The 21,868-nt window shown below is 40.8% G+C and overlaps 1 protein-coding gene across 1 annotated transcript in view; it reads left to right on the plus strand.

Moving 5' to 3' along the window:
- Window positions 1-21,638, plus strand: part of fbxl16 (F-box and leucine-rich repeat protein 16) — a 267,781-nt gene extending 246,143 nt beyond the window's left edge. The window contains exons 5-7 of the mRNA XM_056288272.1: window positions 1,101-1,185; window positions 1,755-1,818; window positions 21,465-21,638. Of these exons, the coding sequence (XP_056144247.1) occupies window positions 1,101-1,185; window positions 1,755-1,818; window positions 21,465-21,613 (298 nt within the window). The 3' untranslated portion in view covers window positions 21,614-21,638. The remainder of the gene's footprint in view (window positions 1-1,100; window positions 1,186-1,754; window positions 1,819-21,464) is intronic.
- The last annotated feature ends 230 nt before the right edge of the window (window positions 21,639-21,868 follow it).

Consider the following 21,868-nt stretch of genomic DNA (forward strand, 5'->3'; position numbering starts at 1 on the left):
TCTATCACAGCTGGAAGGTTGCATATGGTATCCAAACCTGGATTGCTGACAGCTTTGTGTGAGGCCTCTAAGGACCCACACCCACTCCAGAAAGCCTCTGATAGGTCCTTTCACAGGCTACCATCTTCTCATTGTATGCCAACAGGAAGAAATTGTTTGCAGCATGGTGCAAGTCAGGTTCTAGTGTGAAGAGTGAAGTTCTACAACAACTTAGTTTTAAATAGCACTTTTCAAGGAACCCAAGGCTGCTTTACACTACATAAGAACGAAAAAAGAAGATTAAAACAAAGATCAAAAGACTGTGAGATGGAGAAAATACAGAGCTTAAGCACCATCTCTGACAGTTGTGCAGAATTCCTAGACCTGTATTTACATGCATAACCCTGGTTTCTTATGAAATGATTACATTTTGCTGAGGTAAGGTTAAAACACTCACTAAGTGTAACTGAAAAGCTATCCTTTTTCAGCAACAATACTAATGTGAGTAAGTATGTAAACAGGCATTGAACTTAAGAATTTGAATTTGTCATTATGTTGTGGCCATTTTTTTTCACCTGAAAATTGCTGTTCTGGGTCAAGCTCACTATTAGATGAGCTGAAATGCATTAATATAAGCGGAAAGATCAACATCTTGATGCAGTGGACTTGAATTTGTGACCATTGATCATAAAGTATACACAATATTTGAATATGAAAATGTGCCTATTGCTGGAGCCAAAAAATATTGTTTCAGCTCCCTTAAGCTATGATGGATACAGCACTATTGAAGCAAAGTATGCCTGTAGAAAGAATAACTGCAAAACATTGGTGATTTTTTCAGTATTTAGAATTTGCTACATAACTGCAAGCTATGCAACGTTGTCTTAGATACATAAATAATATGAGAGCTGTGTCCCTGTACAGAATATATTTTGTCAACAGACCTCATACCTTATCACCATGTGGAAAGGAATGATGAGGCTTTCTAAGGAACTGTTCTGATTTTAAAATGCCCAAAGAAGCCCATTAGATCTGTTAATCAATATGGTGACTAAATGACATTGTTACGTTATGCCAATGAAGCCATGTGAATTTGACTAAAGTCTATTGTCATGTTTAAGGTGTGTGCGAATTACAGACACTGGCCTTGGGTACCTGTCTACCATGTCCTCCTTAAGGAGCCTCTATCTGCGCTGGTGCTGTCAGGTGCTAACACACACACACACACACACACACACACACACACACACACACACACACACACACACACACACACACACACATACACGTGCATAAGGTTGTGTAACTGCAGTTAGTCAAAGTATTCTCCTCTTTCAACGTGTTAAAGGTATACCCATTTATTAGCTTATTAACTATAACTATTCACAGGATAGTAGGGTCAGAGTATAATTATCATCTTGAGTGGTCAGTAATAATGGCATAATTGTTTACACATCTCTACACATTGTTAGCATTTTCTTATGTATGGTTTGCATATCAGAAAAGTTGTATTATTAAACAGGCAGGTCTGATCCAGCTCTCTGATTAGTTGATAGCCATGTTATTAATCCTGTACACTACAGTTTACAGCAACATTGAACTAAAATTCAACATTAACCTAACAGTTATCCATTATGTGTCTTACTCACTCACTATTACTCAGTCAGTAAATCACTATTTCACTCTGTCAGTCTGATCAGTTGCATGAGACATGAGAAAGATCTTTTCTGTGTGTGTGTGTGTGTGTGTGTGTGTGTGTGTGCATGTGCATGCAGGTGCAGGACTTTGGGCTACAGCATTTGTTTGGAATGAGGAGTCTGCGACTACTGTCTCTTGCAGGTACACTCTTATTCACCCAGTCAATACTCAAACAAACAGGGGATCCCCTTTGTCGCAAGATAAGCTTTTAGGCTATCTGTGCACATCATCACCTGTTGTTACTTTAACTCTCTGACTTGATATAGAGCCTCAGACAAAGTCAACTCTAGATTTAACTGTAATCTTTCAGACAGTGAAATGTTGCTTATTCCACCAATGGTCCAATTGCCTAAGCTGCTCTCTAAAGGAACCAAACTAGCAGTGCTTGATGACCTTATGGATAGCTGTTAAAAAGCTATTGGTTTCCCCTGGCTCCTATTTGTAAACTGTATTCAGCTGCTCTCAACCACTTGTTTTGCTCAGGGCTCCACAAAATCTGGTTGCTCAATCAATGTCCAAATCAATGTCCAGCCTACTAGATTAAGAATCAGCTTAGAGTAAATTCAGCAAATTCAGATTTAGACTAATTTAGACTATAAATTCATGCATAGTCAAACTGTACCAGAAATATGATTTATTTGTGTGAATGTTTTTATAGGTCTAATCGTAAACTATGTTTAGTCAGTTTATGATTTTGGTGAAATTTAATTCTGTGCAAAAAGCTGGTAGATGGAAAACAGTATTTTCCTCCATGGACTCCCTATTCTGAATCAACAGGGGGTCAAGGTAGGGCATCATCAGTTCTGTTAGCTGGCTATAATTGGATTTTGGCCAATAAAAACACAAGTTGGTAAGTAAAACTGTCCCCGGTTAAACTGTTAAGGAGAAAAAAAAATGCAATTAAAATGAATGCCTATTTTGCTTGTATTTTATAAAGTAATGCCTTACTTTTTTATACATTTTTTTATGTGCTCCAAAACGTCAAAGTCAAATATAGGCCTAGTATTTGGTGATGTTGCGGCACCTGTGATGTCAACACTCATGGATACAGTGGATTACATTTCAGCACAGCTTCGGAGGGTATTTTTCTTTCCGAAACAGAATAAAGACTGCCTCAAGAAGTGGCCTGCATGTAGGAAAAGTTACAAATTTTATGCCTATTGCAAGCTGTTCAGTGGAGTTGGACAGTTTGGGTTTTTCAGCAGGTGCAGATTACTTTGAGCAGGCCATGGTCCAACGCAAACAACTTAGTCTAAATTAGAGAGAGCTATCTCATATTGTGTTCGCTCATTAATTGTCTTGTAATTAGTCATTTAAATTTCTTTATGCATTCTCAATAATCCAGGTAAGGAAATCACAGGAAGTTGAATCAGTTCATCTGGACACAATGTTTATTAAGAGAAACATTTCATCACTCATGTAAGTGACTTCTTCAGTCTCAGCTAACTACACCCTTATAAACAATACAATGGCATAACGACAGAAAACAACACCGGTTTCATATGCAAATATCCATGACCATTAACTAGTGTTACAATGACAATGTGTACTATTCACAGAGGATTGGGGAACAGTTGCAAACACAGCGCTGTAAGGCTTAAATGTTTGTTTTTCAATAAAAGTCATTTTCATTTGTAGAGCCCAACATCACAAACAATGAATTTGCCTTAAGGTTTTTTTTTTTTACAGCAATACAACAACCTTTTACAACATCCTGTCCTTCAAATTGGATAAGGAACAACTCCCTAAAAAAAAAAAAAACCTTTTCGGCTGCCACACTGTCAAATCACAGAGTTGTCAAATGTTACTGTAACTTGATCAAATTGATGTCTGTGTCTAGCAGGGGCAATGACCAGTATCTCAACTTTATCTAAATTTAAAAGCAGGACTTTTAGTGACATCTGATTTTTCACAGCAGCCAAACCGGCCTCTAGATTATAATTTGAGTACAATCATTAGCCCTTATAGGCACATACAGTTGAGTATCATCTGCATAGCAATGGATGCAATTTGATTACTGCGTATGGCCAATAATTGATATATGAAGAGAGAAAAGTAGAGGGCAAAGAACCGAGCCCTGATGTACACCATATTTAATGCCAGGTAATTTCGATATAATATTATTACAGCAGACAGATTGGGTTCTTCCATATAAGTAGGATTTAAGCCAAGAGAGAGCTAGGCCAGAAACACCAAAATTACAATTTATTCTGTCTAATAGTATACAGTGATCAATGGTGTCAAAGGCTGCACTGAGGTCCAATAGTAGAAGCACAGTGGTGGAATCAGAGTCCATAGCAAGTAGAAGATAATTTACCACTCTGGTCAGAGCAGTTTCATTGGAGCAACAGGCCCTGAAAGCTGATTGAAAAGGTTCATAAAGATATTTTTTCTTCTATATGGGTTTAAAGTTGTTGATACACAACTCTCTCTAATAGTTTAAAAAAGAATGGAAGATTAGAGACCCACCGATAGTTATTAAGAGACCCTGGGTCTAGGTGTAGTTTCTTAAGTAGAGGTTTGACCACACAGCTGTCTTAAAACTGGTGGGAGCAATGCCAGTAGTTCTTTTTTGTCTTCTTTATTTGCAAAGTTAGTAACATACAAAAAGATTCGCGCATTCAACCAGGGATGTAGAATGTGAAAATAAACAATGTAAACATTTATAATTGCAAGAATAAAATCATGATGTCAACGTCTTAATTATTTTCCATAATACTTTTTTTTCCAAGAGCCTAAATTTAACATAGCTGACTGAAGAAATTCAGTCCATTTCTACACAACTGGTCCTACAAAGTAAATTCTCCACCTTTAAAAAAATAGATATTGTTACACTTTCTTAAATATTGTGTTATTAAACAAAAATTGGTTGCCTGTCCAGGGTATCTCCCCACCTGCTGCCCAGTGACTGCTGGGATAGGCTCCAGCATCCCGTGCCCCTAATTTGGATAAGCGGCCTGGATAATTAAATGGAATGGAAAACAAAAAAGAACACTTCAAGGCAAAATCAAAACCCAAACTTGATAGCACTGAAACAAGGCTATGCAGTATTGCTAACAGACCACCACCAAATCAAAGAAACAAGCAAAAAATACTAATAAAAAAATACACACCATCCCCACACCATCCCACTCAAAAAAAACCATACCATTCAACCAAAACCCAACATCGTCCTCCCTCCTTCCCTCCCCAGTCACAATAAAAGTGCTCCCTTCCACAAATCCACTAATAAATTCTTCTTCTCTAACATAACTATACAACATATTAACATATTTTTCCATTTTACTTTTAAAAATATTCCACACATCAGCGTTCCTCTTTTCATAATGGGCTATATTCCTCCTTGGCTTGACAGCAAACCTTGCATGGCTTAAAACATAATTTGATAAATTTACATTACATCCTTTCACTTTGCCAGTCACCCCAAAACAACCACTATTCTCTCCATTCCATTCTCTCAACAAATTCACCTCTCCAACATCTACTTATTAATTCCTTCATTTTCAACATGTGCCCCTCCAGCTCACAACATTCAACAAACTCATGCATAAATGTTTCCACTCCCACACCACACACATCACATTCTTTCTTCACATTCACATCACACTTGCTAATTATTATTTATTGAATGCTCTATTGTTTCTTAATAAAACCAAAAATATTCACTTTCAACACTTTCATTTCACTCTCAGATTCCTCCATATCCTCCCTACAACCGTATCATTCATAACCCTCTCCCACACTTTCTCCGCAGCTAGTCCCCTGTCTTCTTTCCCTCTTAAACATTTTTACATCACTATCATTTTCACACTCATCAGACTCACTCTCCTCTCTTCTTCTCCCACATACATTTCTATCTCCCCTACCTCATCCAACATAGTCTCTCTTTCAATCATACTGACCCATCATCTCAGTATCCCCCCTTGATCTATCCCATCATCCTCTCTGCTGTTCCCATTCTTGTTTCATCATCCCTTCCCCTCACTTCATCTACCACTACCAGAGCCCTCATAAACCCTGGTACATACACATATACTAGATCCCTTATCATCCCTAACCCTCCTCTCCAAATCATCCTTTTATAAATTGTGTTCCACTCAACTGGGATTTTTGGATTTAGAAATACCAGTTGTTCCCACGCCTGCTTCACATTCTTACATTCATACTGCACACATTTCAAAAAATCCCCACGCTCCCAGCATGTCCTTGTAAAACTCAGATACTCCACTCAACGTGCCTTACTTCAGCTGCATATACACTCCACTCTCCCCACACTCACCTTATTTATAAACTAGCAGAGGTAACCGGCGTTGCCCAGTGAAAATGTTCTCACAAAACAACCAACACGATCTGATCTTTACGATATAATCGAAGATGAAATATAGGATAATTTATGATATGATTTTATGATATGATACATGTGATAAACGAATGTCAAATAAACAAATGTTATTAACAAAAATTATCAAAAGTCATAATTTTCAATCCATTCGTCAAGCTTCTTTGCCAATGTGTATATATCGCTCAGTGCTCAAGCACCTCAGGGTAAACCATGTTGCGCTAGGATAGAAAGCTTTTCTGCACTACCAGTTCTGGAGGCAGAGCATACAACTGGCCATATGACAAACATGGAGCAGAAAGATTTACTTCAATCATTTTAAAAGTCTGTGTTGGTTTATGGTAAACATCAACAATCAAATGTCCCCCATAACCAATTGCAATTTCAGAGTCTAAGAAGCCTAACCTGTCATTTTAAACCCCACCAAATTGTGCTCCATTATTTCAATTTCATTGTTTTGTTTTGGTTTTTATTCTTTTTAAGTTGTATGTGGTCCATCTGGAGGTCACGTTTTTGTTTTTTGCTTGCGTCTCCAGATGGAAAATGTTTAAAGTCACTTACGCTAAGTTCAGTCATAATGACATACTAGTATTTCCATGACTAATGGGAGAGCTGTTTTGTTTGTGGACACCACACTCAATCGCCACTCGGTTGGCACTGTGAGACGATGGATGGAAGACAGGAACTGTTGTAAGGGGACAGTAAAAGAACAAGCAGAGTGAGCAAAATAAACTCAATTTCGCAAATAAATCAAATTTTTTACTTTGTTTTTTAAATATTTTTCGAACTGTTCAATCCCTGGAAAGTGCTGATTCTAAAGATACCTTTCTTTTTGCTCTACAATGAGTATTTCTGGAGTTTTAAACGAACATACAAACATACACTCTCACTTTATATATATACATATTTATAAAGTAGTCACATTTAAGTCACTATATATATATATATATATATATATATATATATATATATATACAGTGCCTCCCTTAGAAAACATCTACCATATGTGATCCCTCTTCTTTCTTAAATATCTTACCATCATTTTCACCCCGAGTGCTTTCTTTTTCACCCCTAAATTGATTAACTTCAACCCACCATCTTCATACTCATTTATCATCACCTCCCTTGCTATCCCAACCCTTTTCCCATCCCACAGAAACTCACTCACCATTCTTTCCACCTCCTTCAACACTCTCTCAAGCACATCCACATTCATTACATACACAAGCGTACTCATAACTAATCTATTCAAAGCCGGCTTCCCTTTCAGCTTCACCCCTCTTCAGTTTCCAAAACCCTAACATCTTCCTAATTCTAGTCATTATCTCTTTGTACTGTATCTCTCACTTATCCTCTATCCCTAAATTCACACCTAACACACTGAAATAATCCTATTTTTAATTCTCTACCTGCCCTTATATGCATAACTTCTGACTTATTTATATTTACTTTAGCACCTGATGTCTTACCATACAGCTCTACACTATCTAATATCTCAACTACACTTTCTCTGTCTCTTACTGTAACTGTCATGTCATCTGCATACTGTTACAACCCCTGGCTCCACAGGGCACAACCAAAAAGGGGGACACATCAAAACAGTTCAATAAATCAAAATGATTTATTACAAAAAAAGGATAAACTCAGTACAATAAAGTATGGATGTGTGCGTCAGTAAATGAGTGGTGTAAGGTAGTGCATGTGTGGGTGTATTTGCTAAAAGGGCGTGGCAGTGAGAGCGCACAGGCTGAAAGCTGGCTGCAGCTTTATGCTGAAGGACACAACCGGGCCCAGGTGTATCCTCTCAGGTCTGACCAGCCATCCCTCAACCTGAAACACAATAGAGGTGAACAGAACAACCCAGAACCAATCCACCAGGGGCAGTGGTCACAATACTGATAAAATAAACTCACCAGCCCTCCTCGTAACTCTATGCCCCTAATCCTATCATTTCCCTTCAATAGTGCCGCTAACGGTTCTGCTGACAAGGTGTACAGCGGAGTCGACAGCGGTCATCCTTGCCTAACTGACCTCTCTATCCTAAATGCGTCTGTGACTATTGATTTTAACACAACATACTACCCTGTCGTACATCCTTCTGATCCATCCTACCAGATACCTAAACCAAATTTCTCTAACACGTATAAATAGTTATGATCTACCCTATCAAATGCCTTATTCAAATCTAAACTATCCCTCCTTTGTCCCCTTTCATAAAGTCAGTTGTGCCTCTGATGCTGCTTATTGTGTGTACTATGTTCCTAACTGGAATGTTGTAAGCCTGTGTGCTTCCCACCACCATTCCTATAACTCTTTATTCTGTTGGCTAACACCCTTGCTAATATTTTGTAATCATTATTTAACATGCTAAGTGGCCTTAAGTTTTCTAATCTATTCCAACTCCCTTTCTTGTAAATAATGCTAACTAACCCTGTTGACTACAAACTGGCATCTTTCTTTTCTTCTATCTACCAAAAATAATCTATCTAACACTAACATTAATTCTTCTCCAAACTCCATGTAAAATTCAAAAATTAAACCATATTTCCCTGGACTCTAACACTTGTCCTATGCTGCCTTCATCAATCTGTTCTTTCCTAAATAAATACCTATAAATATACACTACCGTTCAAAAGTTTGGGATCACCCAAACAATTTTGTGTTTTCCATGAAAAGTCACACTTATTCACCACCATATGTTGTGAAATGAATAGAAAATAGAGTCAAGACATTGACAAGGTTAGAAATAATGATTTGTATTTGAAATAAGATTTTTTTTACATCAAACTTTGCTTTCGTCAAAGAATCCTCTATTTGCAGCAATTACAGCATTGCAGACCTTTGGCATTCTAGCTGTTAATTTGTTGAGGTAATCTGGAGAAATTGCACCCCACGCTTCCAGAAGCAGCTCCCACAAGTTGGATTGGTTGGATGGGCACTTCTTTGAGCAGATTGAGTTTCTGGAGCATCACATTTGTGGGGTCAATTAAACGCTCAAAATGGCCAGAAAAAGAGAACTTTCATCTGAAACTCGACAGTCTATTCTTGTTCTTAGAAATGAAGGCTATTCCATGCGAGAAATTGCTAAGAAATTGAAGATTTCCTACACCGGTGTGTACTACTCCCTTCAGAGGACAGCACAAACAGGCTCTAACAGGTACTATTTAATGAAGATGCCAGTTGGGGACCTGTGAGGCGTCTGTTTCTCAAACTAGAGACTCTAATGTACTTATCTTCTTGCTCAGTTGTGCAACGCGGCCTCCCACTTCTTTTTCTACTCTGGTTAGAGCCTGTTTGTGCTGTCCTCTGAAGGGAGTAGTACACACCGGTGTAGGAAATCTTCAATTTCTTAGCAATTTCTCGCATGGAATAGCCTTCATTTCTAAGAACAAGAATAGACTGTCGAGTTTCAGATGAAAGTTCTCTTTTTCTGGCCATTTTGAGCGTTTAATTGACCCCACAAATGTGATGCTCCAGAAACTCAATCTGCTCAAAGAAGTGCCCATCCAACCAATCCAACTTGTGGGAGCTGCTTCTGGAAGCGTGGGGTGCAATTTCTCCAGATTACCTCAACAAATTAACAGCTAGAATGCCAAAGGTCTGCAATGCTGTAATTGCTGCAAATGGAGGATTCTTTGACGAAAGCAAAGTTTGATGTAAAAAAAATCTTATTTCAAATACAAATCATTATTTCTAACCTTGTCAATGTCTTGACTCTACTTTCTATTCATTTCACAACATATGGTGGTGAATAAGTGTGACTTTTCATGGAAAACACAAAATTGTTTGGGTGATCCCAAACTTTTGAACGGTAGTGTATTCTACACTTTCAGGTATCCCTACAAAATCTGTAATCTCCCTGCCATGCTTTCCTTCCCCCTTTTCTAAATAATTCTTCTTTTGCTTCGTCTTTTCTACAAACACCTTGTACATTTCTCTCCCTCAACTACATATCTAGCCCTGCTTCTCAATATTGCTCCCATACACCTTTTTTTCTATCCCTTTCTGTTAATCTTCCCCTAAATCATAACCTGCCTCCCTATCCGCCCTCTCTGCCTCTCTGGTTAACTCTCCATTTAACCTCCTCTCTATTTTTCTCTCTATCCTGTTTCTGCCTCTGCTATAATAATATCTATAATCTATATCTATAATCTATAATATCTTTAACTGTTCTTTCACACTCTTCCACCACCTCCCAGTGTTCTCATACATACTCTCATTCTTTCTTCTCAATATACACTTTCTCTCTATCTCCTTATGTTTTTCATCTCAGACACCACACACAGCCCTCCTCTACACTTTTGCCCAAGCTTAAACCTGACACCTGGGGACCGGGGTTCGCGCCTCGGTCTCGTCAGATCCGAGTATGGCCGGACTCAATGAAGCAGCAATAATTGGCAATGCTGTCTTCGGGAGTGGGGCGGAGTCGGCTTGTGTTCGTCACATGAATGCGTCCTGTGTGTATCGGAAAAAGCAGTGCTTAGGCCTGGAGTCGCCTTGTCATGGAAGTGGCGAGGTGTCTCCTTCGAGACTGCCGGCCGGAGAGATGCAGTTGGCGAACGCATACAGTACGAGGGTGGGAGTTTCAGTTAAAATATGGATCGATTGGCCACTAAATTTGGAGAAAAAGGGAAAAACCAGAAATAAATTTAAAAAAAAAACCTAACACCAAGTGATCACTAAGTGTCGAATCTTTGTGTTCTATTTCCCCTAGCTTGTCTCCGTGCTCAAGACTAAATCTATCCTGTTTAATACCCCTTTCACCACTTGTCTCCTGGAAACAGCTCTCCCCTCTGGATTCCTCTCTCCACACGTCTATCAGCCCTTTTAACTCGCATCACTTCTTTCAACACACCTCTCGACGAATCTCACACTCATAGTCACATCCAGCCTTCCACACCATTTAATTAAAATCACCCACTACCATTTAGTTCTCACTAACCATCCCTCCCAATTTCTCAACAAAAAAAAAAAAACAACCAGAAAACGCTTTACCTCTCCCTCACCTCATTCGGTGCATACACACCCCGATCGCTCTCCCCTTACATTCACACATTCCCTAACATACTCAACTATACCTCTTTTCACTAATAATGCAACCCCTCTTGTTCTGACTCCACCACTGTTCACATACATTTATCCCGTCCATTCTCTCTCAACCTCTCTCACACACGCCTGATCCCAATGTGTCTCTTGCGAACATAAAATATCAGACTCACATACCATGAAGGTTTGCTGTCTCCTAATCTTATCTCTTAGTCCATTTGCATTAAAGGAAGTGATTTTATCCATCAAAAGTATAAATGGAAAGAGATGCCCCATTTTAACTATCTAAGCTATATTTTCCACTTTCTTTTTGTTTTCTAGCAGATTTCCTTCATGTGGGCTCTTTTTTTTGAAGCCAACTTTCCAAGTTTTTCTCCTGACTGTCTGTAATATTCGAAATAACCCACTGCCCCCCTCCCTTTTCCACCTTAGTAGAGGCTACCAGGCTACTGAGGTGGAAAAGGGAGGGGGGCATAAAAAATAAAAATAAAAGGTCACAAGAAGGCCAGAGGTATTTAAAAAGGTTTGCTGGTAAAGGGTAAAGTAGGCAAGTAGTTGGTTTGGAAGATGACACAAGCTTAAGCTTAGTCAAAGTATCAAGAGAGATAGCCTCAAAAGCAGTGGTGGCTGGCCAGTGCAGGCCACTGGGGCGCCGCCACCTTCAAATATCAAGAAATTAAAATCTACTTAAATATGTTAAATATAATTTAGTTGTATGATGCAAATAATTATGAAATAAAAGTGTTTTTCAGTCTGTGAGCGCCTGTCAGCAGCCATTAATTTTTTTTTCCAAATGGTACTTGGTTGATTTCTATCTGTATACTTCCTGGGTGAGGGGCGCCGGCCAAACGATACCTTATGTAAGCCCTCAAACTTTTGCCGAGCAGGTGACCTGAAGCTGCTGTCTAATTGGTTACTTCAGATTTTCCATGGGGCGCAGTTATGTGCGCCCCAGACACTCCCACTTTTATTGGTATTGTTTTTTGATCTAATGTGATTGGACAATTATCGTGGCTGTCAATCATGTTCAAACCCACCACCACGCCTCGTCTCGACTGTCAATCACTCAACGTCTACGAACCCTGATAAAATATATAGGCTAAATTGGCCTTCTTAATAACTCTGTGACTGTGTGGACATTAAAGCAGCTGCCAGGTGTGCTGCACCAAGGTAAATTGCGCCCCCCCAAAAAAAAAAAAGTTTTCAGCACCAGCTGCCACTGCTCAAAAGCTGTAATAACAGGGACTATTAGGGACTAATTGAATAGATTTGTATTTGGTAAGACAGGATCTGTAGAAGTAGCTTGAGTTGAAGAACTGGTTTTGTTGATGATCTCATCAACCTTATTGCAGAAAAAGCCTAGAAATTTGTTGGCCGTGAATGGTGAGCAGTTAATAGATTGCTGGTTTTTAGTCAATTGAGCTACAGTATCCAAAAAAACTGGGATTATATTTATTAATATTGATTAAGTCTGCTTTCGCAGCAGATGGGGCACACTTGTATTTCAATAAATGCTTATGCCAAGATAGATTAAAAAAAACTTCAAATTTTGATTTTTGCGATTTACGTTCCAGTCTCCTGCAGGCCCCCTTAAGAGCGTGTTTGTTGTCATTAAACCAGGGTGTAGGCCTCTTTAGTCACCTAGCTCTGGTAGTGAGAGGTGCAACTGAATCGAGGAGACTAGAGAGGGCCACAACTAACTCACTAGTGAGATTTTCAACAAAGTCTGTCTCTTCAGTGAAAGGAGCCAAGACTTCAAGCAGCTGCTGGGCAAATGCAGCTACAGTGGACAGACCAATATGGTGTGTGGCAATTACATCTGTGCCGACATTAACAGGACAGGCCAATAACACTTCAAATTTAATGAGAAAGTGACCGAATCCAGCAGATGTGTTTGGAAAAATAATCAGACCAGAAACAGCTATCCCTTTAGATAAAACAAAATGTTACCACTGCAGTGAGAAGACTTGTTGAACAAATGGAGTGAATCCAAAAGTATCAACAAGTGCCAGAAAGGCTTTACTTAGATGATCAGCAGCCTTATTCAGATTAATGTTGTAATCGCCAATAATTGGAATCTCATGAGTAACAAGACTGGAGATAATTCTCCAAATTCCTCAAAAAATACTGAGTAAGGGCCAGGAGGCTGAAAGTATCATAATGTGGACTGAGCAGAGTCTGTTTGTGGCTGAGGGAGATGGACTTAGAATAAGACCCTCAAAAGATTTGAATTTAGCTTTGAGTTTATGAGTTAAATTGAAAATAGACTTACATATTAAGGCAACACCCCCATCTTGTTTATTTGCCCAAGCTATATGGGCTATAGTCAGGTGGGAAAGCTTCATTTAAGGGAAGGAAAATGGTTAGTTTCTGCCATGTTTCACATAACCTAATCAAAACTATTTGTTAAAGGCTTTGTAGAGTGTGATCTGATGGTTATGAAACCAAATGTAAGCATCTTGTTGAAGTGATCAGTAGTAGGCAGAACTTTAGAGCGACCACTAAACAAAGTGGCAATTGGAATTAGACACGTTGTATTATTAGTTTACAATTTTGAAGACCTACTCTTTAGAAAATGTGTGGTCACACTTTTGATAACATGATGTTAAGAACAATGTTCAACTTCATTTCATTACAAATTTACAGTTACTTTCTATTCTGTTTAGATGAGTTACCATCATCTAAATGTGACTTTTGTTGTGCTGAGCACTGTGAACAGATGCCCTAATGGGATATGCACCCAGTGCATATGGATGTCCAGTAAATTTCTCAAAAATAAAATGTTATCAGTTAGTGGCCAGTGGCAAAAGTTACCAGCGGAAACCCTGTAGGGCACCCCATTTCAGATACCCAATACAGATCAAGGGGAAGTACACACAATCCCTTCTGATGTGTATGTTCTATCATCACTGAATGCAGTATCATTACATTGCATTACAGTCATTTAGCCGACGCTTTTATCCAAAACAACTCACAATAAGTGCATTTAACGTAGGAAATCAGGAAAACTACTAGTCATCAGAGGTCATAAGTGCATCGAAACCAGCATCTAAGAGCAAAACCAGTGCTAAATTAAAGTGCAAGAAAGAGTTTTTTTTTTAAATGAGTGAATACAATAAGTGCTAAGAACAAGTAACAGGGTAGTGGTTCTTAAAGAGGTGAGTTTTCAACCTGCGCAGAAAGATGGGCAGCGACTCCGCTGTCCTGACATCAGTGGGGAGTTCATTCCACCACTGTGGGGCCAGGACAGAAAAGAGCTGTGAACGGGTCGATCGGCAGCAAGGGCCTCTGAGCGACACGGCAACCAGGCGTACCGAGCCAGCAGAGTGAAGTGGTCGGGCGGGGGTGTAGGGCTTGACCATTGCCTGGAGATATGAAGGAGCTGTTCCTTTCACTGCCCTGTAGGCTAGCACCAGAGTCTTAAACTGGATGTGAGCAGCTACTGGGAGCCCGTGTAGGTACATGAGAAGGGGAGTTGTGTGGGAGAACTTAGGGCGGTTGAACACCAGACAAGCTGCAGCTTTCTGAACAAGCTCCAGAGGTCTGATGGCCGACGCCGGGGCACCAGCAAGGAGGGAGTTGCCGTAGTCCAGCGAGATGACCAGAGCCTGGATGAGCACCTGTGCCATCTTGTCGGTGAGGAATGGGTGAATCCTCCTGATGTTATAGAGGAGAAATCTGCAGGAGCGAGCAACCGATGATCATTGTTAATGAAAAACCATCTGACTGGTTCACCGTGGAGTCTGGTGTGCAGAAGGGGTTTACCATGTCTCCCATTCTCTTTCTGACTGCCATTGACTGGATTATAAGAGAGACAATCAGCATATCCTGGGGTATCCAGTGGACTCTGTTTTCACAACTCGAAGATCTAGACTTTGCTGATGACCTTGCTGTTCTCTCCTCAAAGCATATCCAACTGCAGGAGAAAACTGGCAGACTGAACAAGTCATCAAACAGAAGGCCTGAACATCACTGCCTCCAAAGCCCAAGTGATTTGCATTAATACCTCTCCAGATGCACCAGTTACAGTGAATGGGGACACTCTTGACTATGTCGAGGAGTCTTGTCAGTAAAGACAATGCAGCACAAAAGGACATCAAAGCAAGGCTTGGGAAGGCTCACAGTGCTTTTGCTCCCTATCGGGAAGTCAAAGCAGTACAGCGTAAGAACAAAGGTCCAACTGTACAACAGCAGCATAAAATCAGTGCTGTTGTTTGTTCAGTGAGTTGGCAAGTGACACAGCATGTGACATGGAAAAGATCAATGCCCTTGCGTTGTTCCACGGGTCAACAATGACCCGTAATAGTGTTTAACAGCAGAAAAACCCCTCTAAATTATGTTTTTTTTTCAACCTGAAATTTGATGACTTTTCCTAGAGTGACCCCAACATTAGATAAAGTGAAACACTGTTTTTGTTCACATTTCCTCATGGAAATAGGAACAAAAACAGTCTTAGGGTCATGTTGAAATCACAGTCGCAGTCAGTTACATACCACAAAAACCACAAAGACACACCCACACACACCACACACAATGAGAAATTGGGATTATGTGTGCTACTGATTGATCTCAGACAAAACTAATACTTTTTTTGTAGGTGAAGAATCAAGTAAAGGTTCTGCAGGTGACGGTACCACCAGTTCTCTCCTTGCTCAAGCCATGAGTATGTGTTTCACCGCCCAACAGGTCCTAGATCTGATTTTTTCAGATGTCCTGGAGGAAGAAGAGAACAATAATTTAGAAGACGAGGTATCTGAAGAAGAAGATGCGGACAAATACAACCATGATGCATCATCTTCAGATGAAGATGAAATCCCCCAAGCTGAGAGACATTTATGTCTAAGAATAGTAAAATAACACAGTCCTCATCACCATATGACAATCAGGGCAGGATGACAGCACAAAATGTCATAAAGATGAACCCATGGCCCACAAGCTATGCCGTTACCCATGCCCAGGACATCGCCTCAACATTCAACATGTTCATCACACCAGCCATCGAAAAAAATCATCCTGGAGATGACAAATTTGGAGTGTGTCCGTAAATATGGAAACAATTGGAAAAGGTTGGATGACATTGATCTGCTGCTAATCTAAGGGCTTAGCAGGTGTTTACAGGTCACAAAGTGAGGCTACATCTAGTCTCTGGGATGCAGAGAGGTGGAAGTGCGATTTTCTGTGCCACAATGCCACTGAAAGTTTTTTACACTTTCTCAAAAATGCTACGATTTGATAACCATGAGTCAAGACCTGCAAGAGGTGTGAGAGACAAACTGGTGGCCAAAAGAGAGGTCTTGGAGAAGTGGGTGGAGTGTCTGCCATACATCTCCAACCCTGGGCCTGAAGTAACAGGGGATGATTAACTGGTTCCATTCAAAGGTACATTTTTATTTTCATATCTGTAATGTAAGTGATTTTCACTGTTTTATTAGCTATTGCTTTAATATCATTGATTTATGTGATTGTTTTGTGTGACACTGATACTAATTACTGATGGTAATTAATCTCTTTTGTCAAAAGGTCACTGTCCTTTCTGGCAGTATATGCCCAGTACGCCAGCAAAATATGGCATCAAGATATGGGTGGACTGTGATGCACAATCCAGCTGTGCTTGGAAGATGCAAATCTACATGGGGAAGCTGACCAGTGGAGGCCTGGATAAGAACCAGGGGATGCGGGTTGTCCTTGATATGACAGCTGGACTGAGGGGGCACAATGTCACGTGTGACAATTTCTTCATCTCTTACAAACTCAGCCAGCAACTCCTGAAGATGAAGATCCCCATGGTTGGCACAGTTACAAAGAACAAGCTTGAGCTCCCCCCTGCACTGATTGCAACAAGGGGGGGGGGGCTTCTCATCTACGTTTGCCTTCACCCCCACCCACCAATCTAATTTCTAGTTTCAAAGAGGAACAAGAATGTGGTCCTCCTGAGCACACTGCACAAAACAGGTGACATCAGTGATTGTAACGACAGGAAGCCAGCCATTTTGCTGGACTACAACCACAACAAAGGAGGCTTGGACAACCTGGACAAGGTGATTGGAACTTACAGCTGCAGGAGGATGACTGCTCGCTGGCCCCTGGTCATCTTCCATAATGTCACTGATGTGTCCTCATACAGTGCCTTCGTGATATGGAACAAGATCAACCCTACCTGGATGTCTGATAAGTAGAAAAAGAGGAGGGTGTTCCTGGAGCAGCTGGGAAAGGCATTTGTAAAACCACACATTGAAAGAAGGAAGCACCTCTCCCGCACAGCAGCCTCTGCAGCGCTTGTGAAAGCTGTTCCGGGGGCTGAATCTTGCCCTGATACACCAGCTGCTGGCCAAACTGGGGCAGGTAAGAGGGGGAGATGTCAATTCTGCCCCCCCCCCAAAAAAGGACTGTAAAACAAATAGCATATGCCGCAAATGTGCAAAATACATCTGCAGAAAGTCCATAAACACACAATTACATACTGTCCTAATACTACTACTACTTTTGGCTGTTCCCATTAGGGGTCGCCACAGCGGATCATCCATATCACTTTCTTAATTTTATACTGTCCTACATGTGCTAATTAGAGTTGATTTATCCATGTTCTATTTATGTCCTTCACGTTTTTGTCTTGTATCTGTTTTATTTTATTCTTATCTTTATTCTTATCTATTATTGTTGTTTATAAACCTGTTCCCAAAAAATTTCCAAGATTGATATATTGTTTCCATTCAATAAAATGCATTCAAAACTACTTTCCGCACATTTCTGCTACTTTCTTAGGCTATACAAGCACTATCTCTTGCTAAAAAAAATAATTTTCACACCTCAGCAGTACCTTAAGCTATAATAATAATAATAATAATAATAATAATAATAATAGTTTGGACCTGGCTCTGCAGGATGTACAACAGGAAACGTGAAAGAAATAATAATAATAATAATTATTATTATTATTATTATAAGCCTCTAATTTAGTAAATAAAACAATTGTGACAGGGGTGTTGTAATAAAAATGAGTGGTGTCCACTGATTAAATGCAGTCTTCCTGCACTGTGAAGATGGAAAACCCAGATATTCACAAAGTTTGTGATGAATGACAGGTTGTTTCTTGTTGCAAAATAGATTTGGAGTTTAGAATTCAATTAAGATGTTTTAATTTAGGGGTTATGAAGTTTGTCATCCAGGATGACAACAAGTCTGCAAATTGATGGGAGGTTGAGCGGCAGGTGCTCTGTTGTAGTCAGAAAAACTTGGAGGTGAACATGCTCAAGACTGTGGCAATGACAGTGGACTTTAAGGAGACACCCCCTCAGCACTGCTCCCCCTCACAATATCCAACAGCCCTGTGTCAACCGTCGAAACCTTCAAGTTTCTGGGAACTACCATTGCCAAAGACCTGAAGTGAGAGACCAACATTAACTCCATCCTCAAAAAGGCCCAGCAGAGGATGTTCTTTCTGCAGCAAATGAAGAAATTTGGTCTGTCACAGGAGCTGTTGAGCCAGTACACAACAGTCATTGAATGTGTCCTGTGCACATCCATCACGGTCTGGTTTGGAGCAGCAACAAAACAGGATAGGAACAGACTGCAGCAAACAGTAATGACAGCAGAAAACATAATTGGTGCTCCCCTGCCTACCCTGCAGGAGTTGTACACCTCTAGAGCCCGGAAACGGGTGGGCAGAATCAGCACAGACCCCCCCACCCCCAGGAAACAGTCTGTTTGAACTATTACCCTTCGGCAAGTGCTACAGAGCAATGGGCACCAAAACCACCAGACACAGGAACCATTTTTTTTGCCACAGGCCATATAGACACTTATTACTCCATTCTTTGGATGTGACATTAAAACCAAGGTCCTAACTCACTGTGGTCATTAAAGATCTCATGGCAATAATCACAAACAGTAGTGGTCCCCTGGTGTCCTGGCAAAATCCCCAACCTGGCGGCTCTCTCCATCTGGCCACCTAATCATCCCCCCATCCCCATGTAATTCGCTCAATGATTTCCTCCCCTCCAATTCAAGCTGATGTGTGGTGAGCATTCTGGTGCAAAATGGCTGCCATGCATCACCCATGTGAGTGCTACACATTGGTGGTGATTTAGGTGAGTTTCCCCCCTTCACTGTGAAGCACATTGGGTGTTTAGATAAAACATGTAATCCATTATTATTATTATATCATCATTATCATCATCATCAATAGGCGACCCTTGGAGCAGGATAAGCGGTTCAGATAATGGATGGATAGATGGATGGATGGATGGATGGATGGATTATTATTAATATTATTATTATTATCATTACTATTACTGTTGTGCAAATTTGACACTATTAAATAGCCCCCCGTGGTGAAGATATCTCACCTACATATCTATGATGTGCACTAGCTATTTAAACCAGATGTACAATACAAATGTTTGTGCAACACAAATGTACAATTGTAAATACAGATTCAACTGGTTACAAATTATTGGCATTATTGCTGTGATTGTAACATAGTATAATATCATATAGTATGTAGTTGTGAGATGGATGGTAGGGGAATATATAATGTATACTTCTGGTACATAAGATAATATAGTGTAATATAGGGGAGTATATAGCATTGTATATTGGAATGATGGGTTGCGGAGTTGTGGTATGGTATATAGCATAGTGTATGGGTGATATAGTATATAAGCAATATAGTATATATGGGCATAGGGCGGCACGGTGGCACAGTGGTTAGCGGTTAGCGCGGTTGCCTCACATCAAGAAGGTACTGGGTTTGAACCCCGGGGTTGTCCATCCTTGGGGGTCATCCCAGGTCATCCTCTGTGTGGAGTTTGAATGTTCTCCCCGTGTCTGCGTGGGTTTTCTCTGGGTGCTCCGGTTTCCTCCCACAGTCCAAAGACATGTAGGTCATGTGAATCGGCCATACTAAAGTTTCCCTATGTGTGAATGTGTTGACATTGTCGAGCTGTCCTGGCTGACACGCCTCTTCAGTATCGCGTGAGGTTCGGGGACAGTACCTGTGGCATGGTAGACTGGGATGGTGGTTCCCATATTTAAAAAGGGGGACCGGGGCGGAGGGTGTGCTCCAATTATCGGTGCATCACATTGCTCAGCCTCCCTGAGAAAGTGTACTCTAGGGTGCTGGAAAGGAGGCTCCAACCAATTGTTGAACCTCAGATCCAGGAGGAACAATGCGGATTCTGTTCTGGCTGTAGAACAATGGACCAACTCTTTACCTTTGCAGAAGTGCTGAGGGGGGCATGGGACTTTGACCAGCCAGTCTATATGTGTTTTGAGAACTTGGAGAAGGCTTACAACCGTGTATCCTGGGGCACTCTCTGCGGGATACTGCAGGAGTATGGTGTACTGGGGCAGTTGCTACAAGCCATCTGGCCCTTGTATAACCAAAGTGAGAGCTGTGTGTGGTTCGGGCATCTGATTAGGATGCCTCCTGGGCGCCTTCCTTTGGAGGTTTTCAGGGCATGGCAAACTGGGAGGAGACCCCGGGGTAGACCCAGAACTGGCTGTGGGGACTTCATGTCCAGTCTGGTCTGGCCTTGGGATCCCTCAGGAGAAGCTGGAGGGCGTTGCTGTGGAGAGGGACGTCTGGAGTGCCCTACTTAGCTTGCTGCCACCGCGACCTGACCCAGGAGAAGTGGCTGAAGATGAATTAATTGATTGATTGATTGATTGATTTATTAATGTGTCAGCCCTGTGATGGACTGGTGGCCTGTCCAGGGTGTCTCCCCGCCTGCCGTCCAATGACTCCTGGGATAGGCTCCAGCATCCCGCAACCCCAATTGGGACAAGTGGCCTGGATAATAGATGGATGGATGGATGAATGGATGGATATGGGCATAGGTTGTTGATTACTCAACCATAACAAAACTCTGTATAGTAGCAACATGTTGCGCATACATGAATACAATGTACTACTGTTGTTTCATTTATTTCATCTGGTTTCTTTTTTCTTTTTTTGTGTGAATGTTGTTTGCAAATGCCAGAAGCTGCTGTGTACTGTAGTCAAATTGCTCCTGTGCATGCACACTTGGCCAATGAACGTGATTCTGATTCTAATTAAGGGATACAAAATATGGGTATACGTGAAAGCGGAATATAAAAGATTAATGTAAACAGCTTATAAGCTGGATAAGGTCTCAACCGGGATATGAGCTATTGTACAAGATAATGTGTGCATGTCAATATAGTCTATGTGAATCCAGCAATATTCAAATCCATCTTCTCTCCTCTCGCTTTGTCTCTCCTTCTCTTTCCCCGACCCCTGTATCTTTCCAGGGTGGTATTTTCTCAGAGCTCTTTTCAGGATTTCAGCATTTTTTTACATTATACATCATTATTTCATTCATTCATGTCATTATACTGAGTGATAATTTTTTTTTTTTTTTTTTACTACCTCCTCCCTTAGGCTGCCCTCTGCTGACTACCACAGGTCTGTCAGGGCTGATCCAGCTGCAGGACCTGGAGGAGCTGGAGCTCACCAACTGCCCTGGTGCCACTGATGAGCTCTTCAATTACTACTCCCAGCACTTGCCCCACTGCATGGTCATTGAGTAGACCACCAAATTATACCACTGAACGCCATATTTCCTGTCGTCGTTGTCCTCCTCTATTTTTATTGCCATGGAAAATGCCAGCAAAGATAAACCAACCAAACTATCACCCTAATACCACCCTTTAACTCCTGTATCTTATTAACTGCCCATTCCACCCTCCTGCAGTGAAATGGAATTACTGAAGGGTAGCATGATATGTGGACAGACAAGGAATGGACAGATAACAATCAAAGTACCTCCTACAGCATTTAGGTTT

This window comes from Lampris incognitus, chromosome 10 (genome assembly GCF_029633865.1).
Source record: "Lampris incognitus isolate fLamInc1 chromosome 10, fLamInc1.hap2, whole genome shotgun sequence".
Lineage (NCBI taxonomy): Eukaryota > Metazoa > Chordata > Actinopteri > Lampriformes > Lampridae > Lampris > Lampris incognitus.